The following is a 25,846-nucleotide window of genomic DNA, read 5'->3' as shown; positions in this document are numbered from 1 at the left end:
CCTACAACTATTCTCTCTCCCAACAGAGTTTTTAGACATATAACCTAGTAAGGAAGGTGTTAAATCAATAGCCACATTCTTTACAACCTAAAGGAGTGACTAATAAAAAGAAAGTGTAAAAAAAAAGCTTACAAAAGTCTATTTCCCAGAAGGCAGCAGTGGCTACTAAAGACAGATTTTACAAAGGAGCTAACCCTTAAAAGGCTTATTTCATTTGCCTCTGTGGGTGGACCAATAGCCATTACAGCGGCCTTTGTGATGATGGATTATGAGGTGTTAAGGAATGTACTATTACCATACTGAAAGTTGATTGCCATGACCATGTCCTTGATGCCACCAGCGGGGTAGTAATAAATATATGGACAACTCTGTAAAGAAAGATCAGCCATTTAGTGGGAATGCTCATCATTGGTCTTGGCGTGGCCCAATAGCCCATAACTGAAACTTCCAACAACCACCAGAATGACAGAGACACAATAATTCATGAATTAACTCACTGATTCAATTTGCTGACAAAAGGTTTAAACATTTGAGATCCAAACATCATTGAAATTATTATTATTATTAGCAGGACAAATACTTTATGTATACAAGACTTATAGTAATCATCTTGGTTCAGAAGTCAGGCTTCCAACACCTGTACTGAGACATTTAGTGTCTACTATGAACGAAAGATAGCCATGTCAACACAGGCGCTTGAGTCAGATTTTAGCAATGGATTTTGGATAATTGTGTATGGGATGAAAAAGAGGTGTCAGCCCTTGATCATAGAGCAGATCGGATTGAGATCATATGGCAATATCCCTGAATGGCATTATAAGTCTAAATAGCAGAGTTAAATAGAATAAACTTGTTAAATAGGATAAACTCAGAACCCCAACATATTCTTTAAAGAACTCTGCTGCCTTTGTAGATTATTTTCTGCTCAGGATGCACTATTATAATTACGTTTTAAATATATCTGTAGGTGAAATATCTGAAAGTGATCTTTATGCCCTTCTTTAACCACTTTCACCAGTGAATAAATCCAGACGAGAAAAGTGTGAAAAATAGTTATCAACAGTTAAGCAGTCGCTTTAAGTCATGGACTCCTGGCCATGATGATAGCAGTTCATGAACACGAGAGTTTGGTACAACCATTACCTGAAAACTTACCCAGCCTAGAGAAAGAGCTACACCCTTTTCAGGCATTTTGTCATCACTAAATCGCTTTTAGTTAAAATGAAGCGGATAATGCATATATGCAGACCAGTCTCTAGTTAAAAAATCACTGTGGTTCGACAAAAACTGTCAAAAAATTAAAGCGCCAAAAGTCCAACCTGGATAACTTTAAAAACAAACTGAAATGGACAAAGCCAAGGACCAGTCTTGCAATTTTCATTTGATTCTTCAGCCAGGCAGAGGGGTTGAAAACATTCCTCCATCAATGCTTTACTGGTCCAAGATATAAATAACCAGGACAAATTAAAGGGGAGCCCTCAGAGTGGAGAAGGTACGATTATTTCATTGATGAGGTAGCACATTTGCACTATATGTTCTGAATGAACACAAAAACACAGAAACACATGAATGGAGAACGGCAGTTATTATCTCTGTATACAAACAAGCATTGGTGAAGCTAATAGGGCTGGCCTGACTTTGGTGTCCTGTCTAAGGGCCTGATTAGGATCTTGGCGGACAGGGTTCTCTGTCAAAAACGTGACAGAGATCCTGTCCACCATATTGCGATTGCATTATATTCTATGGTGATCCTAATATGGTGGATAGAACATCCGTCACGTTTGTAACAGATTATTCCATCCTAAAACGGTAATCAGGCCCTAAAACATCAACAGCCTGCAACAGTGAGAAAAACTTTGTTTGCTTTGCTATTCCAATGCATTCACTCCTTAGGAGATGGGAATACACCACACAGCCAATAATACATTGCACAGCCAATAGCACGAGGAGTGAGAGTAATACTCCTCAAGGTAAACCCAAAGGAGATATATATATATATATATATATATAAAGCATTGATAATTATATGATAATTATAGATGTCACAGACAGCTGCATTGCCAGGCTCGACCTAAAACCTGGACAGACTGAACACTGCTTGCTTCAGGTCAATAAGCTACAAGGTAGCAGGGACAAGCAGTTACATGCTTCTCCATCAGATACTGTGGAGGCAACGTGCTCAAAACTCAAAAATCAACCAACAGGCACAATAACCCAATGTCCACCCTAGTACTTGTCTTTTTGGAAAAAAAAGTACTTTTAATTACACAGCAATACTAAACATTACATTATCGAATTTAAGAGTACAAGGCATGCCTCTGATCATGATTTGACTGCGGGCACTACACCGACCGCTCCTCCTCCTCTCTGTGCTGTCTCCTACCCAGGTGAACCTGGTACTTATAGTTCCCTGGAAATTCATTCAAGGAGCATGAATCGTAATCAGTTCACTTTTTGTTCTAACCTGCCATATTGGAGTAGATAGGTAACAGTTAACAAATCCCACACTCACTCCAGTGGCTTGTTACTGATCACAGGTAGAGGCTCCTGCTGCTCACAGGGAGTCCCTGGAGCAATCACAAGGAGGTCATACAAAGCCAAGGTCTTCAGCATGCACCACCCTCTCTATGGAAGAAGCAGATGCTTCTCAGTGGGCCTTAGATGTGTGAGCCCACTGCCCTTGGCAGCCACACCCCAATTCTGGGCCGGCATGGTGGGAGCACTGGGTAAGACCAAGTGTCAAACAACAAGGCAATTGCTGTACAACCTGGAATAAAATAGAAGCCAGGTAAAAAAGCAGCTGTAGCCTGACATGGGCTTGTGCATGAATCTTGCCACTAAAAGATGGCTGTGCCCCAACATGGGCAGGTGCATGAATTATATAGCAAGACAGCTGTAGCGGACACAGGTGAGTGGGCGAATCAAGCCGAAAGACAGCTATAGCCCAACATGGGCTAATGCATGAATCACACAGCCAGGCAGGAGCTCAATACAGGCTAGAATGTTGCAGAGTCATAGAGTGGCACTATTTATGTTGCAATGTAAGCCTGAAATGGTAATGTTTTGACTTCTACTGTATGCTCTCTTATCCCTGAACAAAGTTATACCTCTCTGAAGAGCTTATAACAAGAGCGGCACACGTGTCATGGGTTGCTTCTATTCATTCCAGGTTGGCTTGTATAGTATTTACCAGTCCAAAGCTGTAATACTGTGCCTGAAGTGGTAAAAGTGTTTTGTAGCTAGGCATGGATGGCACTAGCTAATCCTACATCTAAAGACTTTGCTGTATAAATGGCAATACTGACATTTTGTAGCTCAGCATGGATGCCACTGTGTTAACCCTATGCCTAAGAACTTTGCTAGAAAAACAGACATTTGAGGTGAGACGATTCAGAGTATTACTGGTGTTGTAGGGTAAACTATATAGGGCCTGGTCCCCACCTAAACTTGGAATTGCCCAAACATTTTTGCTTCCTTTTTTTGCATAATTTATGTGGAACTCTAAGTCTGAAAGTGTTTTCTTTAAAAAAAACAAATATATATATATATATATATATATATATATATATGTCTATATTACTGCCATCTGGGTATTTTACTGTATTTCTAAATAGCTCCCCTTGTCCCCTTGGCTCTGGAGCACTAGATCAGACTTTTCTAAACTTTTTCCTGGTGTCCAGGCAACCATGGGAGTCCATTTATAAGTCCCCTAAGACTTCAGGGGGAGTACCTAGAGATTCACAAGGTGCAAAGCAGAGGGCACCAGCAAAGGCCAGTCTAAGTCTCCGTTGCCACTGGTCTGCTGGGGATTGTATGGAAAAGGCATCTTGCTCCTTTTTGTATCCTTCTAGCCACTCAGGGGTTCACCCTGTCCGCATGACAATCCAATTGACTGTTCGAATCCAATTATTTGTCTTGGGTGCAAGAGGGAGCAGGTCAAGACATCAGAGCTCCTTACAGGTCACAGGCTGAAGGTCCAATCCGCTTCTGAAGGTCCACAAAGTGTTCTGAAGAAGGTTTCTGGTGACAACACATTTATGCCTTTCACCTGCTAGTAGGTGTGGGTGAATTCTGGGCACGCCCTCTAGCAGCAGAGCAGCACAGCAGTCCTCCTTCTGTAGTTTCCACAGGTCTAGTGGTGTACTGAAGAGTGGGTCTGAAGATCCTATCTTTATACCTCATGCCTGCTCTGAAATTGAGGTTTCTAGGGAATTCCCCAAGTGCTTGAAGTTTCCTCCTTCCCCTGCCCTGGCTTCAGGCTGCCAGCATGAACAACGCAGGGGTGACCACTCCTATGTGTGAATGCAAAGCACAGGCTATGCAGCTGCAATTGGAGCTAGGCCCTGCTCAAGCCCCATCCTGCCTGGTAATGGCCCATCCAGGCACACCTAAACCTTATACTGTGTGGCTGTCTGGAAGGAATAAATTAAGTCCAGCTGCCAACTACACCCAGACATGTGACACACAACCAGGCTCCAAATAGGGCAGGAAAATGACAGTTTTCTAAAAGTGGCGTCTTCAAAATTGTAACTTAAAAGTCCAACTTTGCTATTAAAGAGGATTTTTAATTAAAAATGTTCAGACCATAGACATTAAATGCTTACCTCTTCCCAATCAAATGTTATAGCACACTCATTAAAAGCAATAAGGTAACACAATGCTATCCAATGGAAAGATAAGCCTCACAGTAGTAAAAACCAAATATAGGAGTTTTCACTACCAGGACACGTAAAACTTAAGTGTCCAACTTTTTAATTACAATACACCCTGCCCAATGGGCTATGTAGGGCCTACCTTAGGCTTGACGTATGTAATAAAGACCAAGCTTAATGTTTAGCAAGAGGGTTATATTGCCAAGTTGAATTGGCAGTTAAAAGCTGTGTTCATGACTGCAATGACAGACCTGAGACATGGTTTAAGGAGCTACTTAAGTGGGTGGCACAATAAGTGCTGCAGGCCCACTAGTAACATTCAAGTTAAATATACCAATCAGGCATGAGCCAATTTTACAATGTTTAAAGGAGATAGCAAACACTGTGGCACTATCTAGCAGTGGTAAGTGCACAGAGTCCTAGAGCCAACTAAACGAATTTCAGCAAAATGTTTGGGGGAACGCCACCATAAGGCTGACCGGTCTAACAATAACCATTGGTTTGAAAGATCCATGGGGCAACAGCAGCCATTTTTTCCATTGTTTCTGTTTGCCTTACCGCAAACTGGCACAAAATGCCAGGGCATTTTCAGTATGGCAAACGTTTCCGTTCACACTAAACTTGGGCTCTAAGTGTTGTGGGAGTGTAGGAGAATGCACCAAAGTAATATACAGTGTACTCCCACATTCAACACTAAAATCCTGAATGACACAAGCCCTGTTCCTACACCAAATTAGGAGGAAGAAGTCTAGTTGGTAAAAGGCAGGGCCCTACAGCACCCAGCCAAGGGATACACACAAATTGTCCTGGCATCCTGTACTGTCCCTTTCAAGTGTGCCAAAGAGGTACTTGTCGCTTAAACAGACCTGTCAAACTGGATTTGACACTGTGGGTCAAAAGAATGCCCATAGTCCCGATCATTCATATTCTGCTGAGCTCAGAGGAATCATCTCTGACCATTCATGTCAACCTATTGTGTAACTCATACGAGGATTTGCATCCCTCTTTCACACCTCATGCAGACCAAGTATTAGGCTCGGCATTTGCTGGAGAGCTAATACAAGTCAGCTTCCAGCATCTCCAGACAGGGTAAAGGTAACTTTCTAAAAGTTACTTTTCCTAGATATTTAGTAAAATCTAATTTTGGCTTTAGGCTAGATTTTGATTAAAAATGAGTTTTTGAATAGGGTCTGTAGTTCGTACAGGTAAAAGGTTATAGATTAAACGGTATAATCTAAGTTTTCCAATGTGCCAGCCACAGACTGACCAGTGACAATCTAGTTTTGGCCCAATCACTGAGGGAACAGTCAACTTCCAAAGTTATACATGTTCCACTATTAAATATTATGCACCCTCCCTTGTGGACAGTAAGGTGCGCTTAGTGGTGATTTATTCATATTTAAAATCAGGATTCCCTAACTGTCAATAGGGTGATTTTGACAAGTCTGTGAAGCAATGTTCAAGCTGCTGTTGTCGGGCTACACAGAGTCAGTCTGAAGCTATGTTTTAACTGCCACTGTAGTGAATGGCACAATAGGTCCTGGAGTTCACAAGCGGCAATTACATCTCCATGCCCTGGGGTGTATTTCAACAGTATACTCTGTCCTCATATGAAGGTTTCAGGTAGGAATTGGGTTTTAGGCCAGGTTCAACATGTTTTAGTGGTTAGAGCACATGCACTGTGCACTGGGTAGCAGCATCCTTATAATGGACTGAAAGATGATCACAGCATAAGTCCCAAAATAAAAATAAACAAAAGACTAAGGTCGCAACCCAATAACAGTTAACTTACAACAATTACAAATTTCAGTTAGTCGGTAATGTATTTTCTTCCATGTACCTTTTTCAATTATCTAACCTTTTGCTGTGTTGCTGGCCCTCGAGTCCAACAAATTGTCTACTCTTCGTTTCTTGCCCATCAAATTAAAAATAAAAATGCACCCTACTAGTTTCTTACAGATCTGTGGTCCAAAAATACCAGGCTAAAAATGAGATCTACTCTAAGGAAGAACTGTATTCCTCTTTGGCAGCCTTAAAAATATTACTGTTTTATTATCTAAAATAATTTAAAGATGTATGCTGCACACTTGTAAGAATGAGCAGCTCAGGTTTACTTTCCTTACAAGCAAGAATCATTTCATTAGAATTATGCAGCAATGCAGAGTCAAAGTATAAGGAATAGTTGGGGACATTTGTTTTGCATGTACAAAGCTATTTATGCGGCAAATTATGCAAGTAACGACAATTAATGCAGTACATTCCAAGATCTTTTTTTTTTTTTTTTAACTAGTATCACATTTAACACAGACAGATATGCAAAACAAATATTTCAGAAAATACAGAGGTTTGATAAAAATAAAAATAAAACTATAGATTCAGCCCCTGTTGTACAAACTATCATTCATAAACAAACATTTGCAAACTCGTCAGATTTCGCCTATGGAAGATCAATTGGCTTTGTCAATGTTTTTTAGTCAAGTTGAATAGCAGAGCATGCTGCTGTGCAACATGGCTAAAAGTAAAGAAAAAGGGCTATTATGCAGCCAGCATTAAGCATGTCATATCACTTTTTTTTTTCTTCAAGCAACCCATGTTGCTGTAAAATATGCCTACCAAAAGCATGGGGTGGATGTGGGAGAGGCAAAGGAACAACAGGTGGGGGACAGCAGTATCAGGGAGGTGTGTGGGGGACAACACGCTGTAAGCTGAAGAGTGCACCAAGGCCATAAGAAGGGTGCACAGATCCTCTTGTATGTAGAGTGATGTTGCCTCACTGTGATTGGCTGTTAATTCAAGAGGGCTTAGTGTTAGGGTTTGGAGTGTGCTTATCTTTCACATAATCAGCTAGAGCAGTGTTTCTTGAGCATGGTGGAGGAGGGAAGCAGGCACAGGTCTTTTTCGCAGCAACTCAAGCCATTGTCATAATTTCCTCCTGCTAAGTTTTTGGAGAGAGAAAGGAAGGAGGCAACTTTCAACTTTTCAGCTGAAAAGTCTTAGTTGAAGGTGTATATGGTAAAGCAAAGCGCCCCAAATGGAGATTCCAAGAAAAACAAAAGCAAAGTGCATGATCAATTCTATTACCCTTTGTTAAGGTTTTCAAAGTGAACATATTTTTGAATGTGTAAATGTTTTAATTATTTTAGTACTTCATAACTGTGTTTACTGATGACCTGGCTCAAAGAAGTAGTTACACTATATATATATATATATATATATATATATATATATATATATATATATATATAAATTGGTTTATATATCTAAAGTATAGCTAAAGCCATTGCTCATTACTAGTGCAGTACACAAAATGACACACTGAAAATTACATATATTCTGAGCAAAGACCTCCCTCGATGGAAAATAGCCTATTGCTATCCAATTAAAGTAGCATTCAACCTAAGTGCAGCAGCATGAATGCTGCCTCCGTAAGAAGTGCTGCTCTAAAAATTAAAATGCTGACATTTTCCAATTAGTTTATGTTAACGAACTACAACTCTCAGTGTACTTGTACATGACCTGACACATCATCACAGATTACATAAATATCACATCACCATTTCCACCAGTTTTGGAAGCGATGAAGGGGCTACAAGGGCTGTGTGACACTGATAGTCTGTACTTTCCAGAATTCAATTCTGCTCTTCCACCTGGCACTCAAAACTTCCATCCTCCTGTTAGTAGTTTTGTTGCAGCTTTTGACTACTGGAAATCATGCATGCCTGATGTAGAGTTTCTCTGAGACCCTCGTGCTCAGAAGATATAGTGGTTCTTGCTGCTGTTTTCATATCAAATGCTTTTTATGGAACAAAGTTGTGAATATTATGTCCAACCTATAACCTGGAGGACCAGGGGATTTTGCTTTTTCTGGTCTCTATATTGTGACCAGTCTGTTTTGGGTGACCCTGCCAAGGGACTAAGCTTCCGCCAGCAAAGCTCTCCAGATCACAGAGATGCGCAAAGTCTTGGTCACTTTGAAGGCAATCCCTTGAGGAGTGTGGCACTGAACACTTGGCAAAAGATAAGTCGTGCACCTGTAATATTGGGGGTAAAGTCAAATGATGACCGCAATGGTAAAAGCAGTACATAACCAATTGGAAAGTTTTGTATCTCTGGAACTAACTATATATTGCTATATACGCTTCAGCGGATACAATATTTGCACATTCATGCTTCACTGTTCTGTAGAATATTCTTTGAGATAAACATGGGTAATTTACACAATGAAGAGATGAGCAACGAGGCAGTTATTCCACATCTTGATCTATTATGTCCTATTTCACGCCACTTAAGTTTGACAATGCTTTTGTAATTCACTTTTATGTGGTGGGCTAAAGAATATTGCAGACTTTGTTGTGCATCGTTAACGTTAGGGCCATTAAACAAATCTCACACTCAGGACACCCTTTGGTCAAGTTCACAATATTTTCATCATTAGGATGTCCTTCTTTGGCTAGTGGTATTTTTATTCCAATAGGTAGTTGTGAAGTTCTATGCTTATCTGGACCAATTACGACTTTTGCTGCACAAAACTTAATTTGGTAGGAATCAAATGCAATAATTTGAATATTCAAAACTGAGGGCTGTAAACCAGTATTTACTCTTCCAAAGACTGACTAGGAGTAAATCAATTTTTCTCCTTACTTAAATTTTGTAATAATAAGACATTACTTTTTGGTGTTTAAAACATTTCACAAAAACTATTATTTTACATGATGCAGGGAGAAATGTTAAATTATTCTTAAACTTTCACCATTATGTGCGCATCTATGCTCGTTCATGAATGGCTGTGTTTTGTTAAAAAAAAGTCCCTTTTTTCATTGAAATATTTCATTTACTAGGATCACCAGCATAATGAGGGTTATCCATTCATTAGCCTGGCACTGCAATAAGTTTAGAGGTAATCTGCATTAGGTATTTCTTACATCTGAATCCTACACTTAGCCCCCCTATGTTTGTGTGATTGTGCATCAATCAATCAATCAACCAGAGTATTTGTAGAGCACGCTACTCACCCGTGAGGGTCTCAAGGCGCTTTTGAGGGGGGGGAGCTGCTACTGCTCGAACAGCCAGGTCTTGAGGAGCCTCCTGAAGGTCAGTAGGTCCTTGGTCTGCCGTAGGTGGATGGGGAGGGTGTTCCAGGTCTTGGCCACAAGGTAGGAGAAGGATATGCCACTGGATGTTGTCCTGTGGATGCATGGGACGGTGGCAAGGGCGTGAACGGTGGAGTGGAGCTGACGGTTCGGGTGTAGAAGGTGAGACGATTGTTGAGGTATGCTGGTCCGGCGTTGTGGAGTTCTTCGTGGGCGTGGGTTAGGAGTTTGAATGTGATCTTTTTGTTGACGAGAAGCCAGTGTAGGTTTCTCAGGTGGGCAGTGATGTGGCAGGGGATGTTGAGGATGAGGTGTGCGGAGGCGTTCTGTATCCGATGCAGTCTTTTCTGGAGAGCTGCCGTGGTTCCCGCGTAGAGGGCGTTGCTGTAGTCTAGTCTGCTGCTGACGAGGGCCTGGGTAACCGTCCTTCTGGTTTCGGTGGGGATCCAACTGTAGATTTTGTGGAGCATGCGAAGGGTGTTGAAGCAGGAGGACGAGACGTCATTGACTTGCTGGGTCATGGAGGGCGATGAGTCAAGGATGAAACCCAGGTTGTGGGCGTGGTTGGTGGGTGTTGGTGCGGCTCCAAGTGAGGTCGGCCACCAGGAGGTGTCCCAAGCGGAGTGGGTAGGGCCCAAGATGAGGACCTCTGTCTTATCTGAGTTAAGTTTTAGTCGACTGTTATTCATCCAGTTGGCTACGGCATTCATTCCCTCGTGGAAGTTGGTTTTAGCCGTGGCGGGGTCCTTGGTGAAGGAGAGGATCAGGTGGGTGTCATCGGCGTAAGAGATGATGATTATTGAGACGAAAGTGTCTCAATAATAAGATATTTTCTATGAAATTAAACTATGCAAAATTAGATAATATGATTTTCTGGTAATAGCTGCAGTGAACATGTAACGTAGGGCCACATGTACAAAAGTTTGAAATAGCAGGTTGCTAATTGCGATTTCCTGTGAATCACAATAAGGAAATCGATATTTCAAAACTTTCTTGAGTTTCATTTGGGATTCCGAGTGGGTCACAAATAGACCTACATCAAGAATATTAATGAAGTAGGTCTCGCTTTGCGGCCCATTGGGAATCGCAAAAATCACAGGGAGGGTTTCCTGCTGGGGGTCAACAGACCATCGTGTCTGTGATTGCTTTTCAATAAAGCAATCTTTGTTTTTTCAAGTGCAGCCTTTTTTCCTTAAAGGAAAACAAGATGCATTTAAAAAAGAAAAAATGAAAAGATTTCTTCTAATTTGTTAAGAGTAGGTAGCGGTCCGTGTTGCTTTTAGAAACATTCACAAAGGGGAAGGGATGATTTGAGAATAGGAATCCACCAATTTGAAGTTAGTGATGCAATGTGAATGTTTTGCAACCACATTTCGCAAAACATTCACACATACCACTCCGATTCAGTATTAAGAAGGGACGTCCTCAACATGCCCCTTCCTAATACTGAATCACAAACCCAAACTGTGATTCTGTAAGAAGTTGCAGAATCACTATTTGGGTTTGGTACATATCAATAAGCCTTTTTGCATTGGCAAACAGGCCGATTCTGCAAATCGTCCCTTTTGGACAGGCAAAAAGGTTTGTTTGTACATGTGGCCTGCAATGTCTATTTCGTATGTTTAAAATTTTTTACTTTTCACGCTTGCTCTTGTCAATTTTATAAAACTTCTCTTCTCAAATATATACTTTTGTCCTTTCGTATCACTCAAAGGTACATGTGAAATATAGAAAGCTTTATCATCCTTGCCTTGGCTCACATTCTGTGCAGCTCTCGAAGTGTCATTAAAAACAGGCTCCCTTTTTCTTTTCTCGTATAAATCGTATAAACTCAATTTTACTGGTATAAACAACATGGTGAAAGTTATTTACATTCTTTCATCTTAACTTTTATTTAAATTTTTATCTGCACTTTAAGAGTTAATTACACATTTCTCTTCTTTCTAGTGCTAACTTGATTTTCAGGGCTCAGTAGCCTGCACAATGAATGAAATGCCATTTATAAAGTGTGCATCTGCTTCACTAGAAACATACCGGTGCTCAAAAGCTTGTAAAATGGAAAGATAGCATTCTCTAAGAATAAAAAAAAAAGTTGTAATGAACCTTTAAAGGCTTTTGATGTATCCAAATATCTGAATGCTTTAGGAAGCAGATTCCAGTTTGTTGCTGTCAAATAAGCAAAGGAACATCACTTAGTATCTCCTTGTGTATCTTATGGATACATTCTATGCCTTGGTTGGAGGAATGTAGAGTTCTGCTAGGGGCATACTGCTTACATCTCCTTTGTAGCTAGAGATGGCCAGAAAGGTGTAAGGCCCTGTAAGTGATGGTGAGAGCTTTGAACAGTATCCTCTGTTTAAAGGGAGGCATTGTAAGGTCTTCAAGTTTTGCCAAAAGGATGATCTTTTAGGATGTTTGACCTGGAACTTTTTGCATGGTCATCCCCATACATTTTGCCTTATTCCTCCAATTTTGTCTGTCCTGTTTTTGTTGGCTTTAGGACTTTGGGCACTTTACCACACCTGACCAGTGCTAAAGTGCAAGTGCTCTCTCTCTAAATTGTATTTGGGATTGGTTTATCCATGATTGGAGAATTTGATTTACTAGTAAGCCCCTAGTATAGTGCACTATGTGTGCCAAGGGGCTGTAAATCAAATGCTACTAGTGGGCCTGTAGCACTGATTGTGCCACCCACATGAGTAGCCCTGTAAACATGTCTCAGACCTGCCACTGCGGTGTCTGTCTGTGCAGTTTTAACTGCCAGTTCAACCTCACAAGTACATCCACTTGCCAGGACCAGACCTTCCCTTTACTACATGAAAGTCACCCTTAAGGTAGGCCCAAGGCAGCCTCCTAGACAGGGTGCAGTAGTATTTAGAAGGTAGGACATGTGCTGTTGTGCTTTACATGTTTTGATAGTAAAATATTGCCAAGTTTGTTTTTCACTATTGCAAGTCCTATCTCCCCCATAGGTTAACATGGGGAAAGCCTTGAAATACCTTTTAAGTGTAATGTCCAATTGGGAGCAGATAGAGTTGTGGAGTTTGGGGTCTTTGAATTCACAATGTAAGTTTGAAAATGATAGTTTTTGAAAGTGGGCATTTCCATGTGTAGTGAATCGTAGTTTGTTTTAATGGGATACAGGAGTTAGCTTAGCCTTTGGCTTGCAGACTTGTGCCCCAGTCACCCAGTGACTTTTACCCTACTTAGCTTGCTCTGTTTTGCGCATTTATTTAATTAAAACTTTTAAGATGCCTGCCTTGTTTTTAGTTAGGCCCATGTTTTAGTTTGCGTTATCAGTGCCACCGCGCTTAGGTGTCAATAGCAAGCGATGAAGATAAACAAACTGTAGGTGTTCACTTTAGGTACTTTCCCTCTTCATGCTTTCGAGGGAATTGTTTATATTAATTACTGGCCAAAGCACGCCTTGTTACCTATTGTTCGGGAATAAACCTACGTCATGGGTCCAAGTAGATCTGTTTATATAGTCCTCACTTAAACAGACAGTCAGAGGGATTCCGACCAGATGCCATCGCTGCTATCGATGCTGCACGTCGCCTTGACGCTGACCCAGTATTCATGTCCCTACGGAGCCTGAGCTAGAGATCTCATTCCAAGGTAACGAGGGTTGGGGGCTCTTCTCATGGACATGGCATTGGCAGATTAGGTTTAACACGCCTAACTCTCTTTTAGGTTAGACAGTAGATACATGACCTTAGGGTATTAGGACATATTTAATATCTTATGTCATTACATGTTATTGCAAGATGGTGGGGGTCTTTGTATTAATGACTCTTGTCTTTACCATTCGGTTTCTTGCACTGTTCATTATCCTAATCATTGCAGCACATGCAACTTATCGCAGAATGCAGTTTTGCTAAATAAAACCAATTGAAACTTCACTGCATTTTCTTCATTGCCTGTGTTTGATTGAATCATGTTGTTTTTGTGAGAAAGGGGTAATCTCCTTTTAACAACAACGCTCCCTGAGACATCGCACACTCTTGAGTCCATGCGTAAAGGCTGCCACAAATCACCTTTTACTGTTTGGGTTTCTGGTGAGGTGCTGCTTGTGAGCCGCGAGGGTTGGGACGACAGTTTCAACTTGTTGTAGGACTGGCATAGTCACCTACAAACAAAAGTACTGTCATACTTAAACCAGCAGTCTTGCCTAGAGCAAGAGTCCAACTATGACAGATGCTAGACCATTATGTGCCTCTGCCTGGCTGTGGAACACAGGCCTGGGTCAGGATGACAGTTGGGCTGTTTGTGAATTCTCTCTAAACAGTCACACAAAGGGAGCTGAGGTGTGACCTTCATATCCTGATGGGTATTCCTCGGCTAGAGTGGAGGAGGGAGCGGACACTTGTACCTGAATACGGCTGTGCCTGTCCTTACACAAAGCAGTCTCCAACTCCCTGGAGTGTGTGGAGGATAGCCTTGTGCATTTTAAATACTTTCCTTTGAAATTTGCCTACTTCAAAGGCAGAAATGAGTATGAGTATTGGACCTCTGAGACCACAACTTCAGAACACTTCTGGACTGAGGACATTCGGCCAGGAAGAAGAGCTGAATGCTGTAGAAGGAACTGCCACTTTGTCTGTTGCTTTGTTGTGCTGGCCTGCTTCTTGCTGCTTCTGTCTTGGAGTGAAAGGTCTGGACTTTGCTTTCTACATCCTGCTTTCCAAGGTTCCCCAAGGGCTTGAACTGAGCTTGCCGCCTGCTAAGAAGTCTCAAGGACATCAAAGACTTCATCTGCCAGTGTCTGGACTCTTCTGCTGAGAGTCCTGACATGCCATGTGGTGCCAAATCCAGTCCCTGGACCCTTGGAAGTGGAAGCTGGTGTCCTGAGGAAGAAAATCCAGGCATCATATTGCCGCTGCTGAAAATCCACACATCACTTGGCTTGCGCCAGAAGAGTTGACGCAGCGGCTGAAGAATCGACACAGAGCCTGCCTTGTGGTGGAAGGATTGACGTATTGTCTGTAGGATCAATGCAGCGCTTGATCCACTGCAGCTCTATCACCACTGTGTGTCTGGATTTTCCCATGCATCGTCCCTGGGCATCATTTTCACATCAATTCCACACTGCAGCAAGGAACCAAAGCTGTGTGACCAGAGACCAACTTCTGCCAGTAAGTAACTGATGCATCACCTCCCCTGCCAGAAAGGAACCAACGCATTGCTTTGTTTTCTAGCATCTCACTTCCCCAGTAGCCCACATTGCCTTTGTTTTTAACGCATCCCAGGTACTGTGTGTTAAAACGAGACAATCATTGATTCCTCCACACTAAGAGTCTTTGCAACTTTTAAAAGGTGATATCTTAGCTTGTGTGTATTAGATTTTTGTCTTTCTTGTTTTGTTTTATTCAGATACATATTGGTTATCCGTGTGTGTGTGTGTGTGTGTGTGTGTGTGTGTGTGTGTGTGTGTGTGTGTACACTTTACACATTGCCTCTGAGATAAGCCTGACTGCTCGTGCCAAACTACCAAGGGGGCGAGCAGGGGTTATGTCAGCTGTGTGGCTCCCTTACCCTGACTAGAGTGAGGGTCCCTACTAGGAAAGGGTGCAATCCTCTGCAAACTAAAGACCCCATTCCTAACGTAGGATATTTCAAAATATGCCAGGTAGCAGCATTTTGGACTAAATGTAGTTTATTAATAAGTCCTCTTGGAAACCCTAGATACAGTGAATTTGCTTGTCTAGCTTAGCTTTGATCATAGCATGAATTGCCATCTTGAGAGAGGTCAACTAGGACTACTGATGTCTTCTTTAAACTTTTTAGGAGGAAAATGCATGCAGCTGTGATATTTTTCACCTGGAGATTAATAGACTGTTGGGTGTCGAGAACACCACAGATGTTCCTAACCACTTCTTTATGAACTGGAGGAGGACCAATGTAATCTGTCCACTGCAATGTACCTGCAGGTGATCCTAATGTTCCGAAAAACAGAATTTCTGATTTATCTGAGCTCAGCCTCAGATAACTCTGTGTCATCCACTTCACTCTGGCTGTCACACAGCTCTGTGGACTATCCACCATGGCGCTGTCCATTTGTTGGAAGGAAAGCAGCAACTGTGTATCATCAGCGAAGGATATTAAATTAAAACCCGTTTTCCTCTTACTTGCCCAAATGAGATATTGAAAAGAGTGGGTGTTAGGGCAGAATCTTATGGTACCCAGCAAAACATTTTCATGAAATCTGAAGAGAACGGAGGGAGATGTACAGCTTGCTCCCTATCCGATAGGAAGGAATGAGCCACTTATTAGCCATCCTTGTAATGCTGGCATCTCTCAGCCAGTCCAGCAGAATCTCATGAGAGACAGTGTCAAGCACAGTTGTGAGGTCCAGCAGAATGACAACTGCTTGTTTACTCAAATCCTAATTAGCTTTATTTAATTCTGCCACCTCAGAAGTGCAACTTCAGTACTATATCCTTTACGAAAATCAGATTGGGAGGGATACAGTTAGTCATTCATTTTGATAACGTGTGAGCTGTTGACTGACTGTTCCGACAATTTACCCAGAGCAAGAAGGAGGGATATTGGTATCTAATTATTTGTTCATGAGGGATCCAAATGAACTTTGTTTTAAAAAAGGAAGGATCAGACCCTTCTTCCATAATTTAGAGAAGACGTACAATTTTAGTGACTGATTATGTAGCATGTTGATTTGTTTGCAAAGTTTCTCACACCAACCTTAAAATACTTGTAAAATAGTGGTCTAAAGGAGAACATGATCTCACTGAGACTAAAGCCATTTCAGTATCTTCCAGAGAGATGCTCTCAAATTCTAATATGAGTCTCTCTCCAGGGAACAACGTTTCTTTATACAGTTCAGGACCGAGAACATAGCTATCAGAAGGTAACATTCCTCGACAGGGATCAAAGTCAGTGGCCTTTTTGCCCGAACCAAGGCTAGAGTAGATATATGTAATATCTCTGATTTCTTTCAGGAGAAGATTATCACATAGTCTCTGAGATGCATCAACATTTTGATTGGTGCTAGTCAGAGAGAGAAAGGACCTTTCCATCCATAAAACTGCTTTTATTGCATTACCCTTTTATCTGGCCTTATCAACTAGATTGAAAATGGCTGCTGATCTCGCTACAGGTGTTTTTTTCTGGAAGGTCTTGAGAGGGGCTTTATAAATTGTCTTGTCATTTTGATCATAATCTTTTCTCCATTTTCTTTCAAGGTTTTTACAAAGCCTTTTTTCATTATGCAAATCTTGCATAAACCAAAAAGCTGAGGAAGACTTTTGTTTTGTGCTATTAGGTTTAACCAGGGTCAATTCGTCCAAAACTTACAAAAGGAGGTTATTAAAACTTTTGTCCTTTGCGTCTAGGTCAGGTCCTGTCTCCCACCTTGATTTATTGATCTTATGGATAAGATTATCTCCAGTAATTATGTGCCAGAGATGTGTAACAATGAATGGCTTGACCTCAGGTTTGATCAGTATTGGAAAGAGCCAGTGGAAAGGAACCACATGATGGTCAGACCAGATTACTGGATAGGGAGTATTGCAAATCAAATTGGACAAATTAGAAAAGTTAAGGTCCAACGAGTGTCCATTAAATAAATAATGCTAAATGATGTAAGTTGAAACTAAGTACTATCTAAGCTATTCAGTTGTTGTATTGTAGATTAACTTTCTTGAGATCATGAATTATGGGAAATTGATTGAGTTATCCAGCTCACACCCATTCCATTTACTTTAAGTGAGCCCCTAAGCATCTTCAAGGCTGTAACAAGATTATATGAATAAACACAGGAAAAGCCACCAAGTCTCTCTTTTGCTACTGGCCACCAGCCTATTGGAGATGTCATTTTTTTTGTGACCCAGACACCACTGTTAATGCCCACGAATTCACACAACCATCTTGAAATGGAGCTTAAAGAAAAAAAAACTGGGTTTCTGCTATAACAATTTACAAACATGCAAGAGAAGGTGTGTCGAAATCTGGTTCAGAAAGGCTGGATTTATGCAAGGTTTTCAAATTAACCATGCACTATTTAGAGTTTGAGTGAGTAAGCATATCAGCGGTGGCTCTCCCTATAAATCTGGCCTGGATCTTGCCCATCTGAACGTCATTGTGTTAGCAGTACAACTATCCATCAGTAAATCGATTTCTTTCATTCTCTCTGGATGAAATCTTCTTTTTAACAGAACAGGACTAAAGGAATGTGCCCCACTCGAAACAGAGCAGCTCTGCAGCTCTGGACTATATACCAAACATGACAACCATAGGCACAAAGGTGAAACTAGATACTGAAACAAATCCTTTCGGTGCAAAAGTCGATCAGGTCTCAATAATAGCTCACTCACCATGAAATAAATCTCATCTACCATCTTGTGGAAGGACTTGAGTTCCTATAGCTTCACCTTGAATTACCACAAGGACAGGATGTTGGAAAGCATAATGTGACTCATGTTCATGGCCTTCCTGTTGTCCCTCAACAGAAGCATACCACCTTGCTTGCCCTTCGCTTGTTGCCCTCGGAGCACAATAGCCCTCAGGCTGCAGTTCGATATATTTGGTGGCAGGATGCTTTCCTGACCGTTTCATGCTCGGGAAGCCACATTTAGTTGGAAGCTTTTCTCAAGCCATGGGTCAATGCCAAGGCAATATGTTTTCACCTCACAAACATCTTCCGAGGATTCAGACTGCAAAAACAGCACAGAGTTTGATGAAAGGTCTCACTGCTGGTGCTCTTGCCACACAAACGAAAGCTCTAAAGTTGTGAGGGGATTCGCAGAGGTGGTGCTTGGGCCCTAGGCAAAGTGAAGGTTTGGTGGGGGAAGAACGGTGATCAAGATAAGTGCCTTACAGTTTCACAAAACAATATCCAGAAATATAGAGACAGCATTGTATTCTTCATCTGTGGCAAGAAGTGGACTTAGAACCACATTTACACACTTACAGCATCTTTCATCAGCAATGGGTTGGCCGGTGGATGCAGCCTGAGCTGCACCCACAAGTAAAAAAAATAATAATAATAACTTAACCCCACCACTAATTTCTTTTGGGTTCCGAAGTAACGTGCGCTTCGATGCCTCGTAAGGGGTAGTAAGCGCTATATAAATACTATTACAATACAATACAATAAACATTCATTCATACATTCACTGTTAAAATCTATATTTTTGTCTCTTGCAATTAATCTCTGTGACCTGGACAAAAACGAGAAAAAATCATGGCCAAAAACCTATTCTTGAAGGTGCATAGTTTGCTAAATATCTGTTACAATTTGGTAAATAAAACTTAAATAAAAGAGTTGAATAACAGCATGTGATTCACACGAAATTGAACAAAACAAGTCAATATCTAACACAATATTGGAACCGTGAGAAATGAAATTAAAATAATACCTTCATGATATCCTGTTTTTCTGGCACTCCACACTGCTGGTAGTCCCGATGATTGGGGAGTTTTTCCACAAACAAACTAAAAGCAGGAATAATTACGAAAACAATAGTGTAAGCCTTATTATTGTTAATAAAACCACAAATCACTTTCAAAATGATTTTATATACATCATTGCAAGGTGCATCTCCCGGACTCCCAAATCCAGTCAATAAACGTATGTTTTGATTCATAAAATATTTAAAGAGCACAGACAGACTGATGTTATGACAAACGGGCCTCCCTCAAGTCCTAGTTCTTACTGAAGTCCTATACTAGACTTGTAGAAACAAGCGGCAAGATACTTGTATGAACCAAAGCTAGGTTGAGCAAATCTATCAGTGAAACTCCGACTATGCAAGATTCAGCTGCATTTCGGTGTCCACAAAACAGGTAATATGGAGAGAAAATGGAAGGCGAACGTTATACTGCTGGGGCACAAAAAGTATCCAAAGAACCGACAGAGTAATTATTTTTATTTTGATACTACCCTGATAGACTGAGTATCAAGTACGTAAAGCCTTTGAGCCTGATTAACAAACAATATCTCACTTGTGACTGACTTGAATCTGGAAATAAGAGTATCTCAGGCTTTTGTAACTTGCAGCGTAATCACAAATGGACAGTGGATGCTGCCAGGAGTGAAAAGCGGTGGGGCACTGCAGGCACAATGAGGGACTGGGAGCCCATGCCTGCTGATCTCTAGCAATACCCTGAAGACTTTTAAGCGCGCTTGATCGTTTGGCCGTCTTAAGACGGACCGCCAAACCGTCATGCGCACTTGCAGTGCCCTCCACTGCAAGTGTCCTCCATGCTTGCTCTGGCCCCGTCCCCAAGACTCGGCTCAGCCGCTGTCATGTAAAATAAAATAATAATAAAACTGCTTTATCATCATTTTATTTTGCATGTTTTTATGCTGCTGAGGCGGGGGCAATGCTGCTCTGCTATAGCTGAGGAGCCGCCACTGCAAAAGGAAAAGTCAGTTCATTAAGAGTACCTACATTCTTGCATTTTCCCAACTTAAGCCTCTAGGTTTCCTCTTTACTTTGATTCGTGCGATTCCCCAGTGTATTTGGGGAGTGGTGACGAACACCCATACAAATGTGTTACACACTCACCCAGGATAACTATTATGATATTCAAATTTACAAATGCAATGTTCAGATGTAAGTACTGGAGAAAGTGTAGGAAGGAGCACATCTATCCAAATTGTCATGGTGGGTGGAGGAAAGCAGATATTTAAGAGAATAGGAAACTATTTTTAAGTGAAAGAAGAAAGATTTGTAAAATTAATTTAAGATTTGTAAATTTCCTACTGTTAAACTGGTGTAGTGTACAGTGCAGTCACAAAATATGCACATTGAGAACTATAAAACAGTGATCGATCTTGATGGCTTTTCTTAGTGAATTGAATCCAGTCAGGACGGGTGTTTACAACTTTTTAAAGTCACAACCGGGTGAAAAGGGAAGGGTGGTGAATACTTCAACAAGCAAGTCCTAACAAGAGCCAGAGGAAGTTACGTCTGCTATGAATTGGGGTATTTATTCCTAAAATTTGTAACCGTAATATTCGAAAAAGCATTACTTTGTATTTATCTACTAACAACAATAAAAGACGCCACTTCTTATTATATCTGACCTACATGGAAACCTCAATCTACACACCTCGGTTTACTGCACTTAGTTAGAATTGGAGAAAACTGGTTAACGTAGCGACAGTGGACCTTCTAGCATCAGGTTTTAATTCAATGAAAACTGGTGAGTGCTTGCACGGATATTTCTGTAGTTGATATTTAAAAACAATATGGAAATTGGAAAACTGTGGCTGGAGCGCACGTCATCGTGTTTATTTATATTTTAGACGGTAATTTTCTTATTATTACATATTTGATTTTAGTTCACTGTAACTACAGATTGAAGAGTAGAACAAATAATTATATTTAGATGTAACATTTTCTATTAAATGTGGTCTCATACAAAGTGGAGAATAAGGTGTTGTGGTGTTTTAAGCAAAAGCGACAGATACTGTTGTCATTTCATAATGCAAATCTTTGTCCTGTTATTGAATTAAGGCTTTAATAACTAATCAACTTCGCCACCTCTCTCAAGATCCAATTCACAAATAGTCTCAGCTGTAAAATGAGAATTACACTCTGGATGCCTTACTAAGAGTATTTATATGTGTTTTCAACTTTCCTGGAATTCCCTATAGGATGCCTCAAACTAAAAAACAGTATTACTTTATGAGCCGTAAGGGGGCTAAGCCAAAGCTCACATCAAGACTGTGGCATCTCTCTGTCATAGCTTTATACAACAGTTTCCCATGTATGCTAAGGAGATGCACAACTTGGAGACATTCAGAAAAAACTTGCCCTAATCTATGGCCATTTTTTATTTAGACGTCACTATTGCTTTTCCCTTGGAACAAAGAGGCTATTGTAGATCATTGATCTTCGCTATATGACCGATGGAAGATGATGTTGCTCCATGCAGACCTTAATACACTAAGGTAAGAAATTAGAATTTAATCATGACCTTCACTGGTAACTGGTGCATGTTCTGCAGAAGGCAACAGACCTATTCCCTGAGAAGAACAGTGGCCCTAAAGTAGGTGGTGGAGTGTGATGCTTACAAATGCACTTGGCCGTTCTAGCTCCTAATATGCTTTAATAATAAAAAATAAAATATAGAAAGGACCACACATCTAGCATGTGACCAACTACTGACTTCCAGTTTGTTAATTAACACATTTACTCCCAAAGTTTATACTTTAAAGTATTTTGTCTTCCCAAAAAAAGTGACTTGCCTCCAATGTTTTAATAATGGCATTTTAGACCTTCCTGACAAAGGATAAACTGAAGCCTGATGACACAGTATTAGTATTATTGTTATTATTATTATTATTACCATTATTGCTGTTATTATAATACGTAATTTGTCTAGTGCAAGGCTACCAAGAAGGTTTCCTAGAGCTAACAATAAATTACGGATCACAGCACTCCAGGCAACTTATAATTAGTTATTAAATACCAGATAGACGGAACAACCAGGTTTTTAAGGAGTTTCTGGAATCTGAAGAGGGAATTACTTTCTCTTAGAGTTACAGGCAGGTCACTCTAGCGTTTTGCCCCCAAATAAAAAAAGGCATGGCCACCCTGGCGAGATTTCCTAACTCTAGGAATGACAGCTATCTTCTGATGGCTTGACCTCAAGGATGGTTTGGCGAGTAAGGGGCGACCAATCATCCCAGGTAAATAGGTCCGGTGTTATATAGGGATTTGTGTACATAGCATAATGCCTTGAACTGCATCCTCTGCTTAATGGGCAGCCAATGTAGTAATCTTAACATGCTAGAAGAATTAGTATGTTTAGGGGGACGAAGTAGTAGGCGTGCAGACGCAGTTTGTACAATTTGAAGGCATTTAAGTAATGATTTAGTCACACCCAGATATACGACATTCCCATAATCCAAAGTAGACGTCACTAGTGCTTGGACTACTGTCCTCTGGGACACAAATGGAAGGCAAAGCAGGATCATTTTAAGCCATTTAGGTATTCCAAAGCAGGTAGCAGCTACCTTAGTAATCTGCTGATTCATTTTGAATTCACAATCCAACCAAACACCCAGTTTTTTTTTACAACTGATACGGGATTGTGGGAGTTATCCGTAGAATCAGGCCACAAATGTGTGCCCCAGGGTATAGCAGGATTACCTAGAAATAAAAACCTCAGTCTTGCCTCCATTTAACTTTAGGGAATTCGCTCCCATCCATGTTGCCACCTGAAATAGAATGGAGGGCAGAGCTGCAACATTCACCTAAGACGACAGAGATACCACAGTTTGTCTGTCATCTGCATATGAAAAAAGAGTGAGGCCCCAGTTCTCTACAATATCTGCCAGTGGTCTCACGTATAAATTGAAAAGCAGCTGGCTCAGAATGGAGCCCTGTGGCACACCAGATGTTAAAGAGTATAGTCTGGACCGGTGTTGATTAGTATGCACCTGCAAAGAGTGATTGTCTAAGAAGGATGTAATCCAATCTAACGCAGTATATTGTTTTCCCATTGCCTCAAGTATATAAATAGAATGTACATTGCAAGGTTTTCTTTCCAGAATTATGACAATCTGCCTTTCTTGCTTCAGCATGGCTGTTTTATGAAAGCATTTTAGAGAGTCTGAATGAATGGAACACTGTGTCTTGTGAACAAGCTTTAGGTTTTCTGAATTAACAGAACATTCTGGTGCCGAGGTTCATAATTCCTACAAAGTTTTCAATCTTTAAATCTCTGAATTTATGACTGGAATGCACAAGCTGTAATACAAAAATAAAGAAAGGAAAAAACCCTGCAAATTACAACAGTGTGAAATAAGCAGGGATCTTTAGTAAATTTAATTAAAAAACTGGAGTGGAAACATCCATTCCCACCTGGTACTTTTAAATACAATTGCTAATACTTGAGTATCTGTTGCAAGTTGTGGGAGCAAATAAGAGACACCAGCATATCTCTTTATGAAAGCTTTTCATTTGCAGGCATCAATCGTTTGCCCCAGTTAACCTCCAAAACGGCAACTTTGTAGATATAGTATGATGTTATAAACCTGCTGAATGGAAGGAATATGAATTTTTGATTATCCTATTAGATCTTCCTGTAATACCAATTGTGACCATCTGTTGGGCACTTCAATTGATTCTTTCAGATAATATGTAAACTAGGGGCCAGATGTAGCAATATTGCAAATTGCGAGCTGCAATTTGCAAGTCCGAGCGACTCGCAAATTGCAACTCGCAATTTGCAATGCAGAACGGTGTCTCAGACACCGTCTGCGACTCGCTATGGGGTCGCAAATTGCGGCCCCATAGCGACTATGGGCACTCGCAGATATGGAGGCCTGCTGTAGTCAGCAGACCTCCATGTCCGTGACTGCTTCTAAATAAAGCAGTTTTTTTTTTTTAAGTGTAGCCCGTTTTCCTTAAAGGAAAACGAGCTGCACTTTAACCACTACCTGCCCTGAAAAAATATTTTGTGGTCCATTCACAAAGGGGAAGGGGTCCCATGGGGACCCCTTCCAATTTGCGAGTGGGTTACCATCCACTTCAAGTGGATGGTAACTGCGACTCCATTTGCGACGGCATACGCAGTCGCAAATGGAATTGCATACCACTGCGAGTCGCAAATAGGAAGGGAACACCCCTTCCTATTTGCGAGTCGGAAATTCATTTTGCGAGTCGGTCCCGACTCGCAAAAAGCATTTCTGCATAGGAAACTCCGATTTGCGAGTCGCAAATTGTTTCCTACACCTGGCCCCAGGTCAGGTATCGGATTGGTTGAATTTTTCTCACTTGTCAAAGCCAATTTGATTATGTAAAGACAGTTATATCAGTAACAATCCCAATGGACTTTGGGGTGCCATGGGGATCTTTACTGTCTCCACTTCTGTTCTATATTTATATATGGACACTGGGGTCTTGGTGGATAGTCGTCATGTCATGCAAATGCAAATGCAAATGCAAGCACATTCTGTGGCAATCTTGAAGTGCTTTTTCTTTGATTTTAGGAAACCACATTCCAAGATGGATGACATTCGTGCACATCTATAAAAGTCACAGAGTATGACTGCAGTTGCATGAAAAAAGCAACCAATGTTTGTTTTGTTATACTCTATTCACACCCCACATAATGAGTCACATTCACCAAGGTAAATTTACAGATGTACATGTTTTCATATGTAGATCTACTCCTACACCTAGGATTAGGTTAACCACTCCTTACTACCCCCAAAGCAATTGTCTGGTTGAGAGATTCAACCACACCTTGAAAGGCATGATCACGTACCAATTGTGAGTGTTGTGTGGGTTCTCCTTTTTTCTCTCCCCCTTTTTTTGTTCTTCTTATTGGCTTAGCTTCACTGGCTTCTTTGCACTGCTCTTCGTTGGCTTTCTTTCATTTGTGCACCAAGCTGCATGAATCTAGGAGGGCCTCAGTCCTTGCTATGCACCAGTCCATTTGTGTGTTGGGTGCTACTTGGTCCTCTTTATGCCAAAGTTCATAACGGCTCCTGCTCTTCAATGTCAGGTTGCTAGTGGTTCCTTCAAGGTGTCATAATGGGGAGCAGGGACCTGTGTCTATAGCTAACTATAATGAACAATATTCCTCTTCTTTGCTCCCAACTGCTGATGTGGTGTCACTCTGTAAAAAGGCTCTCCATTTACTGTGCATGTTGCTCACAAATGCATTAGTTTTGTTGCATCGCCCCCACATTTCTCTCTTTATTCACAGTGAAGTCAGTCCATTCTAAGATGGCCACTATTCTTTGTGCAATTTCTTTTTCCTTTGGAATTGTTTGTTGTTCTTTTTGCCCTTGTCCTTTGCGTAGTCAGTCCTCGAACTTGAGCCTGTCCTGATGGTGGCTATCTCACGGAGTTAAAAAGAGCTGCTTTAGCCCCAAAATTGCCATCCTCTGTGATTTTATACAGCGTTTCCACCAAGTTAAAGAAGGCCACTTTATGGTCTAATTTCCTGAGATTATGTTGTTTTATGAACCGGTGCCTCGCTTGTTTTCAATTAGTGGCAGCACTGACCTCTTGACTCTAGGCTTAGTGCCTCTGTTGCTCGCTCTGTCCTTGGAGGATAAGGGGGGGGGGGGGTCAACGTTTTGGAGGGTCCCAGCACCAGTTGAAATTGAGCTCACTG

General features: G+C 41.1%; 1 protein-coding gene across 1 annotated transcript in view; it reads right to left on the bottom strand.

The window, feature by feature from the left end:
• Positions 1 to 25,846, bottom strand: part of STAMBPL1 (STAM binding protein like 1) — a 182,886-nt gene that overhangs the window by 50,755 nt on the left and 106,285 nt on the right. The window contains exon 4 of the mRNA XM_069239904.1: positions 19,120 to 19,195. Coding sequence (XP_069096005.1) covers positions 19,120 to 19,195 — 76 coding nt within the window. The remainder of the gene's footprint in view (positions 1 to 19,119; positions 19,196 to 25,846) is intronic.

This window comes from Pleurodeles waltl, chromosome 6, assembly GCF_031143425.1.
Source record: "Pleurodeles waltl isolate 20211129_DDA chromosome 6, aPleWal1.hap1.20221129, whole genome shotgun sequence".
In the NCBI taxonomy this organism is placed as follows: Eukaryota; Metazoa; Chordata; class Amphibia; order Caudata; family Salamandridae; genus Pleurodeles; species Pleurodeles waltl.
The sequence above is the reverse complement of the archived record's forward strand: the minus strand, read 5'-3'. Positions and strand labels throughout refer to the sequence as shown.